General features: G+C 46.6%; 2 protein-coding genes across 4 annotated transcripts in view; both read right to left on the reverse strand.

The window, feature by feature from the left end:
- Positions 1-894: 894 nt before the first annotated feature.
- On the reverse strand, positions 895-2003 carry b3galt8 (beta-1,3-galactosyltransferase 8). Its single transcript, XM_072386893.1, has one exon. The coding sequence runs from the start codon at positions 1883-1885 to the stop codon at positions 926-928; it is 960 nt and encodes a 319-aa protein (XP_072242994.1). The 5' UTR covers positions 1886-2003; the 3' UTR covers positions 895-925.
- Positions 2004-2336: 333 nt separating this feature from the next.
- Positions 2337-10041, reverse strand: part of tncb (tenascin Cb) — a 53533-nt gene continuing 45828 nt past the window's right edge. For all 3 annotated transcript variants that reach the window (XM_072387187.1, XM_072387186.1, XM_072387185.1), the window contains 9 exons: positions 9265-9384; positions 8690-8833; positions 8025-8155; positions 7819-7951; positions 7455-7606; positions 6629-6725; positions 6201-6362; positions 5364-5527; positions 2337-3688 (listed from right to left, as the gene is read on the reverse strand). In XM_072387187.1, coding sequence (XP_072243288.1) covers positions 3578-3688; positions 5364-5527; positions 6201-6362; positions 6629-6725; positions 7455-7606; positions 7819-7951; positions 8025-8155; positions 8690-8833; positions 9265-9384 — 1214 coding nt within the window. In that variant the 3' untranslated portion in view covers positions 2337-3577. The remainder of the gene's footprint in view (positions 3689-5363; positions 5528-6200; positions 6363-6628; positions 6726-7454; positions 7607-7818; positions 7952-8024; positions 8156-8689; positions 8834-9264; positions 9385-10041) is intronic.

Below are 10041 nucleotides of genomic sequence, written 5' to 3' on the forward strand. Positions count from 1 at the left end.
GCCAAAGGAAATAAGGTGTCCAGAACTTTAAAGCTAGTTTCCCCTCTGAAGGCAGACAACAGGCGGAGGCCGTGTTTGCATTGCAGAAATATCCCTGTGAGTCACAGGTTTTTCATTTGGTTTCTTTGCCAACATTTCCCCTGTGGGGTTGCATTCTGAAAAACCCGTTTACATTCCTGGAGAGTGACGAAACGGTAACCATGGAGACAGAGACGCTACAGCAGCTGAGGGCCTGAGGCAGGAAACTCAAGGAGGAACCCAGAAAAAGTGTCTTAACTTGGTCTGAAGGAGGATTTCAGGCTTCATCCAGTAAAAACATGTCACTTTCTCTACAACCTGATTCTCTAAAGGATCTGATTGATTAATTCATCATCAGTATATTGGTGATCAGAGTGCTGCTACTTCTTCAAACTCATAAAAAACCCAGAATGTTCCGTTTCCTGTGATACAGGGATGAGGAAAATCAGGAAAACAACCATGAAACTACACAATTCTGTCATTCTTTCTTAAAAAAGTGGACAAATCGCTGCACCTCAAAACAAATGGAAGAAAAGCAGCTGATAGGACGTGGATCCACTGTTTTAGGTCAGCCTGAGGGCAGAAATCTGGCATTTTCATTGTTTTATGATATTTGATCGACCTCGTGATCAATTAATTTACTGAAAAAAGAATTAAGTGGCTTTTAAATTCAGATTTTTGTCACCGTATAACTAATAAAATGTCATATTTGACAGATGAACAGTCCTTCAATCCCAAAATACCTGATTCAGTTCCTTTTTAAAGTGACTAAAACACAAAGAGACCCGATTATTCTTCTGTGACAAATCACTACAACTCTAAAAAACGCCCCCCCCAACCCTCTGAACACATACTTTACCCCCCCCTAATGGCTTTGTTTCCTCTCCAGCATGCACAATAAATGCTGTCAGCAGCCAGCGTGGCCTTTGGAGAAGTCCTGCCAGACATGCAGCAGCTCTGATGGCTTAAACCCGTTGACAAGGATCAGTCTGGTGAAGGCGCACCGGTCATAGTCCAGCTTTTGGATTTCAAACAGGTTCCCGAGGAACAGCAGGCGGTGGGAGTACACCGGCTGGATGCCCAACACGCGCAGGCACAGGCCCACGTACACATCCTCCAGAGGGACTGCCCGCACGAACCTGGACGCCCAGGAGATCCTTCCTGCCAGGTCGGTGGAGAAGACGTAGCCGGCCCCGGACACATAGGGGGGGAAGCTGCCCTCGGGGTACAGCTCCTCCGGCAGATACCACTTGCTGTTGGGGTCTCTCCTGGGACGGCCGTCTCGGATCACTGACCCAGTGATGAAGCCCAGCCTGGGGGAGCTCTGCAGCCGCTGGAGGAGGAGGTTCACGTTCACGAAGATGTCAGCATCTACCTTCATGGCATAGGAGGCAGAAGGGCAGTGGGTTGCCAGCCATTTCATCATCATCATGGTCTTAATGGTTAGGTTTTGGTAACTATCCATGAAGTTCATCTGGATGATGTCTCCGTGCAGCCGACTCTCCTCCTCCAGCATCTCCTGGATGGGGGACAGCTGCCCAGCCGCGGGGAGCCCAGCATAGAACAGAGTGAGGGTGTCCCGACCCGCGGCGCCCCACGTTCTCCTCACGGCCTCCCGGGCGGCAGCCTCGTGTGGGGCGACCGGCACCATGAAAACCAAGAAGGGGCTTCTGTCCCTGCACACATCGGGCTGGTTGAACAGGTACTGATACGTGAGAGAGGATAAGAGCCGGAAGTCCTCCACAGGAAGGGGGCTTGGCCCCGCTGTGCGCCACAGTGCTGCACTCAGGAGGAGGTGAGCGGACAGGACCAGAACAGCCGAAGCAGCCAGTAACTTAAGCAACCTGCTGGAGAAAAGTTTCCGCATCGCCTCAGCTGAGGAGCTCCTTTAAGCCGCCACAGAGACCGGGAGCAGGGCCTCCATGGCCCCTGAAAGACCGACACAAGACGGTCTCACTCAGGAAGTCCTCCCTCGGTCATCCTCAGTGGGGAGAACGAGGAAGTGAGACTGAGAAAAGCAGTGACGTAAACCCGAATGCACGAAGAAGCCCGAGAGTCGAGGAAGCAGGAGGGGGCGGGGCATCAATACGGCTGATATGTATTAAAAAGGTCCGCCAAATTTTATCAATTTATAATTACATGTTTCCATAAAAGAGCATTTCCAGTTTTCCTGGATGGATGGACACAGACTTTTGCACCGTACTGAATAATAAAATAAGTAACATGACCTGGACTCAGTAAATGAACAGGAAGACCATCATATGTGGCTGAACGCTGCAAAGATTTAAGGAATTAAAGAATAATTCGGTAAGCATTGGTGTTTTAAACAAACTGTTTTATTGTTATACAGCTTACAGAGACACATCTGTTTTCACCCAGTTCTAAACAAACGAAACAAACGAAACAAACTTAATTTACACAGGCATTCCTCAGAAGGTCAGTGGTTTAGTATCCTGCCGTAGCAGGTGGGGGTGTGGGGGTGTTGAGGGGTAGAAAGAGTAACTAATTCCTAGTTTTGGCCTGTCCAAACACTATCTTTTATCAACAAAAGCATGGAGACCTTACTATTAACACTGGAATTCATCTAGAATGGGCCTTTTCTTATCACAAAACATTCTCTTGCTCCACATATATGTACTGTATTCACATTTTGCAAAAAGAAACAACAAATAATTGAATCACCGCATGTCTTTATACTGAATAATAGGTCCTGCCTTGGAGTCATAATAGAAACAAAACATCTTCTTTTCTCTGCTCTTTAGCTTTTTAAAACACGATACTGTGGCTGAAGCCTGACGCCTTCAGGAGCTCACATGACAAATAGAAAAATGACCATTTACATGGACATGGGACTGGAAGGTGAGACTTTTTCTTTTTTCATTCTTTCTCTTCAGATGTCAGCTCGTGTGGCGGGGAAAGGGAATCTGGGACGGATGAAGTGACGCTGAGATGACAAATGGCGAGTTTCACGGAGGTGTGGGACATCTGTGATGCGTGATATTTCAGGATTATCTCTTTTCAAATCTTTTAATCAGATGTATAAATGTACAGTTCTGTACAAGGAATAGAATTTCTCTAACAATCCAACTGAATCGTTGCTGTATGATCCTAAATAAGACCACATTGTACAGTTTTACAGCAGCCTGTCTTTTTTGTGGAACCCCAGATGTGGCGTGGATGTAAAAGAGGAAACCGGGTCGATGACACAGCAGAATGCACAAGACGCATTCCAGCCTCCTGACAAATTGACGAGATCAGAATCGGGGGGGTGGAGTTGCTCTCTTTGGTGCGTGAGTGGAATCTGTGTGGGCATAGATTAAAGTCTGTTTTTTTTTTAAATGCTTGACTTTTTCCGCACTGGCAGCATTTGCATACTTTATCAGCAGGGTTGAACTGAGGGTAACCAGACAGGGAGGAGCACCGGAGTTGGGGGGGTCTTGGTGGAGGCTTTGGTTGCTGCAGGGTCTGTGGGTGTGTGGGGGGGTTTATGGGAGTCCGGACACAGTAGTAGCATTGTTGTTGTCGTTTTTGTTGGTGGTGGTAGAGCTTTCCAGATCATTTATGATCGTTTTCTCCTTCCCTCCAGGTTTCTGAAGTTAGACGGTCGGATCTTCATCTCAGCAAAATCAATTGAGTGCTCGTGGCCTTTCCAGTGGAACCAGTTCACACCCTGGAAAAAGAAAGATGGGGCAAAAACACAGGCTGAAGAACAAGTAACTCGCCATGTTTCTGTAACAGATTCATATACATCAACATCTTTGACTTTCTATAATTACAGAACAGGTCACTTAGCAGGTGTTTGTGTCAAGTTCAGCAGTTAAAGAAGTGCTAAGTTAGTGCAAACTGGGTGTTTCAGAACATAGAGATGCGTCTTCAAGAGAGTTCTGAGGGTTCAAAGCAACGCTCCTGCTAATGTAGCAGGATATATGCTAATATATGCTAATATTTGTTAGCTTGTTCCAACTTTGTGGAACCGTAGATGAAAGCCATGAGGCTGCCCTCCTCGTAGGGTTGGCAGAACCATGTCCCACACACCATCCCTGAGTGCAGTGAGACTGAATATGGATGAAGCGCCTCGGTACATGACTGAGAGACAGATGCAGCATGGTCAGAGAAGGATAACCTTTCAGTTATCATCCACAGATATGGGTATACCGCATGTGTGCAGCATCTGTTGCCCTCTGATGGTTACATTTATGCTACCTGAGCATCTCACACTCACAGACTTATAAAGTATAACACCACTGAGAAGCCACTGAGTGCATGGCCCAAGGAAATGGTTTGTATAGCAAAATAAAGGGGCCCTGCCATCAAACGGTGTTGTTAAAATCCTAAGAGGGAAAATATAACGTATTTTTTCAGTTGAACTTAAAGGATGAGCCACTACAGATGGTTTCAGTTAGAATGACAGCATCCTCACAACTTTAGATGAATGTATTGTATCCAATAAAACCCTGTGGGATGAAACATTATCAGCTGACAGGGTGTCAAAGGATGTTCTGAAATAGGAACAATGAATTGAATTCCAATTGGCTTGAATTGGACCATATTACTTAAGTGCCTTGAGATGACAATTGTTGTAATCTGGCGCTTTATAAATAAAACTGAATTGAATTGAACGAGCTGAAACATGCGGCGAGTTGCAGAAACTAAAGGATCTACGAACAAAAACTTACTTTAGAAAGTTAGAGACTATGTTGTATAGAGGGGTCAGCGTATATTTATAGGAGTTTAGCAGGTGATATTTCCACCCTTTGCATCATTATTGAATAGGAGACGACTGGTGAAGGGATGATGCACGGAGCTCACTGCATGCAGTGAAGCTGCCTTTGTGCAGTAAAAAATAATAATAATCCAGCCTTAGTTTAGCTTGTTTCATGCTATCTTTACTGCAGCCATTTGCCATCTGTATCATCTGTTATAGTGCATATCTAAGCTGTCTCCTGAGAGCTTCTGCAGCTCCGGAAACGAGCCGCTGCAGAAGCATATATTCCATAATATTCCATTTGTTGGCCAAATGCAACAATTGCAACGTTCCAAAAGAGTGCTATGATCTCCGGTTCCTCCTCATAATTTAATCTTTGCTTGATTATCGCAGAATTCTCCAGAGACGAGTAAAAGATGAGGAGAACGGTTCCCTTTCGGCTGTTGGGATCCCATCACAGATGCTCTGAGAGGCTCAAAGATCTTAATTAAGTGAAAAATCCCTTTAGGGCAGCCCCCTCCAGCACTAAATGTAAAACAGGAAATGAGAGAAAAACCCTTTTAATCAGCCTTAACAGGTGGCCGTGGCTCACTGTCCTCCGGCCGGAAGGTTTCCGGGACACAGAGAAGCTGAACGGTACCTTGCTGTGACTGTTATCGCCGTATCGTCCCATCAGGTTGACCCGGTGGCAGTTTTTATACCAGAAGGCTCCCTTATAGGACAGAGCACAGTTGGTGACGGCAATGTCATTGTCGTGGTCATAAGTGGAGAACGGACGCCCGTGGTGGTAGGTCATCGAGTCACCTACCGACAGACAGCAGAGGGGTTGTCATGGTAACAGTTTTACCACAATATCAATTTCAGCTCAAAACAGGAGGTGAAAAAATCCCTAAATGCATTCTGAGATCAAATCACAATGTCATCATATGTCATATTAACACAATATCAACATTTAATTCATTTAATATTAAGATTATTACAAATTATTATTATAAAAATGTCAGAAATGCTTTAGTTTTCCTCCAGATCCATCAGCTGTGAAAACATGTGATTTAAAAAAAATGGACCAAACTTCACAAACGTCCCTTTTTCACAACAACGTGGAAAAATAACAGAAATAATTCAGTTGGAAAAATGAGTCACTGCCGTACTGCAGCTTCGGTTCAACAGTTCACAGGAAAACAAACCAAGTCTGAATTCTATGAAAGAACGTTTGTATCTAAGATCCCAGCAGAGACGCAGCTGAGCCTCGACTTCTGATAATAAGCAAGAGGGACAGAATTACAACTGATAAATCAGAATATGCAGTACTGCTGCTGGAAATATCAAATATCTGCTCATTTCAGGCTCAATGAGCCGTGAGATTCCTGGGCTGAGTTGGTCCAGTGGCTGGCCGCCATGGACAGGATGTGGTAACATGAGCAGCTGCTCAGAGATGGACAAAAGCATCGGGAACATGGAGGTTCATGAGCTCTACCTGCCGTGCCGCTGTATCCTCCCACATGGACTTTGTATCGGGTCCGAGGTTCAGAGACGGAGAACTTGTCGTACTGAGCGTAGGCCGTCTCTCCCTTGTCCCTCAGGTCGACTCGCAGCTCGTACTGACCTCCAGCTGTGATCTTATGCAAGTTGGACAACCCTGAGTGAAAGAGGAGATGCTGTTAGAACAGACTGCAGTGAAGAATACAACAAGACACATTTATTCATACCACCCATGTTCATTTAACATAGAAGATCATTATTTTTAATTCTATTCGGAAACTGAATCACTGCAGAAAAGTTTCCAAAGAAATCCCTCCACAGAACTTCTTCCAAAATAACTGCAATAAATGTAGCATCACAGAATGCATCATTATGCAATCATCTCATCTACGACATGCAGTGAACAGATTCCCTAAACATTACCGAGCCAGAATTCATCATTCATGTCTCCAAACCCGGCCGTGTAATTCTTCCAGTTGCGGAAAAACTCCTGTCTGCCACTCTGACGTCGGAGAAAAACCTACGAGTGAAACCAGAAGGAGTCAGATCAGAAACCAGCAGCTGAGCGTAGGTAATGTGGGACACACGGCAGGCTTAAAACTCAGCAGAGAGGTGACTCAGGCTGTCAGCTTTCCCCTGATATGAAGGCTTTAATCTCTATCCAGATTACCGGTGTTTTCTCCTTTCGGTGCCGTTTCCACACCACAGGAAGCTCATGCAAAGTATGTAAAGATGTAAAGATGCTGAATCCTGACGTTTGCAGTTGACACGGAACAAGATTTTCATTGATTAACAGTTGAACTCGCTGGCCAGGAGGCGAAACCTTTGCATGTGTTCATCTCTTGTCTCAAACACAAGTTTTAGAGGTTGCCATGGCGCCCAGAGTTGAACCTGAGGTCACGAAGCCTCTCATCCTGCTCGGCTGCACGGGCCCCGGATCTGAGGCGAGCTACACCTTCAGTGGGGACTATTTCTACAGCTGTCATCTTAAAAATGATCGATGGAAATAAAGGTGACAGGACTCACTGTTAGGGAGGAACTATAATCCACAACTAACACAAAATCAGTTGTTTTAAGGACATTTTAAGGTCAAATACAACGAATGAGCGAATGACAGGAAGTATAACTGGAGATGAAATGCTCCAAGGAGGAGCGTAAACCGGGTTTCTGTGTTGTTCTCCCCAACAAAGCTGCACTTATCAGCACATATTGGGAAAATATGGCCTGTCCCAGTCAGCGGGTGACTTACGATCCATCCGCCGCTGTCGGTGCTCATGTCGCAGTAGACCTGCAGGGCCTGGTTCTCGTCTCCACTCAGGTAGATGGTGTAGAGACCAGATGAGGCGTCCCCGTTCAGGAGGGCCTGGGAACAGTCCCTGGGGTATCTGTACAGCACACCAGCTGCACACACAACAGATAAAGATGGATTTATGAAGCCGTGCTGCTGTGAAACAACAAGAGGGTTTATCCATGATCAGAGAAAAAAGAGCGAATTATCCCAGAAATAAAAGTAAAAGCTGCGGTTTTCCACAGATTAAAAGGAGTCCTGAGGACCTCGTGTCAGGAGGAGAGTGATGGTGGCGACCCCGGTCTGTGGGGAATGCCTTACTCACTGGTGGTGAAGACGGTGGTGATGACTCTGCTTCTCTTGGGACCGGCGAGGGCCTGCAGCCGGACCGAATACTCCGTGGAGGCGCTGAGCTGAGCCATGTTGTAGGACTCTGCGGTGGGACTCAGGACCACCTCCTGGGGAGGAAAGACAGCGTGTCAGCGCCGGCCTTCACAGCGCAGCGTCAGAGGAGTTCTGCTGTCTACTGACCCGGATGGTGCCGCCGGCAGACTCAAAGCTCAGGATGTACCCGGTGATGTCAGCACGGGGAGGTTTCCAGGTCAGCATGGCGTTCTCCGTCTGGATGTTACTGGCTGCCAGGTCCTGCGGGGCGTCCACGTCTACAAACAACAGCCTTTTAAAGGAGAGAACTTTCTGCCAGCTGCTCGGTTTCTGAGACAATGCTGGGATCTCATCCATGTTTCAGTCAATCTTTCATTCATGTTTCATGTCTAAATGATGATGAATGTGGAGAATCTCTTTTACTGAGCATTAGACAGAAGAAAGAGCTGAAACTAAACTACATTCTGCTATAACTTTGTCAAAGCATCTTCCAACTAGTCTTTTATTTTGTGAAACTGATATCAAGCAGTAATCTGGTGCAGTTGGAGTCAGGAAGTGTGGGAACCCCAACATACGGAGTGATTTATGTGCATTTAACAGGCACCCTGGGGACTAAACGTGGCTCAGTGCTGTTACTGTGAGGCGTATCTGAGTGTTAAACGCAGCTCTGGTAAATCAGGGAGACATTTTGAGTCCTTTTGTGACGTAGTTTCTGGCTACAGCTGAAAAATCCAACTCATTTTTGCCTCAGTTAGCCTCGGTTAGCCTCGGTTAGCCTCGGTTAGCGCTCACAGCGTGGAAGAGAAACGCACCTGTGGTGAACTCCGTGGTTGTGGCTGCGCTCCGGGCCGAGTCCCTCACAGCGTAGACCTTCACGGTGTAGTGTGTCGCTGGCGTCAGGGAGCTCATCTCAAACTCCACCACATTTCCTGACACACGCTCCATCACTGGAGCCACTAAGCGGCACAGACAGGGCGACAGGAAGTTAGCGTCTCAAGGACAAATCTGCAGGATGAACGTCTTCTCCATCAGAAACGAACTCTAACTCAACAACTGGACTTCTTTTTCTTTTTCTTGGTTCTTGAAGACGTTTCACCTCTCCTCAGAGTGTCAGCTGACTGATTCACGCCCCGTGTGTGTGTCCCTGATCGATGTGTGGCTCGTTCAAGCCATCTGTGAGTTATTTATACCAAGAAAAAGAGGTCCAGTTTTTTCACTACATGATGTGTAAAAGGGTCGAAAGCCATGCATCAGATTACTCCTGTAATGATTCTGTATCTGTTAGGCAGGACTGGAAGTGCTGTGTCGCCCCCTGATGAGACGTTCAGGGACAGTTTCTGACGTTCGTTTATCGGCCCACAAACAGCAGAAACAGCTGTGTACCTACCAGAATCTGCGCTGTACGTGATGATGTAACCGTCCACAGTGGCGATGGCGGGCTGCCAGAGCAGCAACGCCTCAGTGTCTGTGATGTTGATTCCAGTCAGACCCCGAGGCTTATCGAGAGCTGCAAACACACACAGACACACACACAGACACACACACAGAAACACACACAGACACACACAGACACACACAGAAACACACACAGACACACACAGACACACACAGAAACACACACAGACACACACAAACACAAACACACACAGAAACACACACAGACACACACAGACACACAGACAGACACACACAGACACACAGACACACACACAGACACACACAGACACACACAGACACACACACAGACACACACAGAAACACACACAGACACACACAGAAACACACACAGAAACACACAAACACACACACAGACACACACAAACACACACAAACACACACACACAGACACACACACACAGACACACACAGACACACACACAGACACACACAAACACACACAGACACACACACAGACACACAGACACACACAGACAGACACACAAACACACACAGACACACACACAGACACACACAGACACACACAGACACACAGACAGACACACACAGACACACAGACACACACACAGACACACACAGACACACACACAGACACACACACAGACACACACAGAAACACACACAGACACACACAGAAACACACACAGAAACACACAAACACACACACAGACACACACACACAGACACACACAGACACACACAAACA

The sequence above is a fragment of the Leuresthes tenuis genome, unplaced genomic scaffold (assembly GCF_036924035.1).
Source record: "Leuresthes tenuis unplaced genomic scaffold, fLeuTen1.0.hap1 SCAF_6, whole genome shotgun sequence".
In the NCBI taxonomy this organism is placed as follows: Eukaryota; Metazoa; Chordata; class Actinopteri; order Atheriniformes; family Atherinopsidae; genus Leuresthes; species Leuresthes tenuis.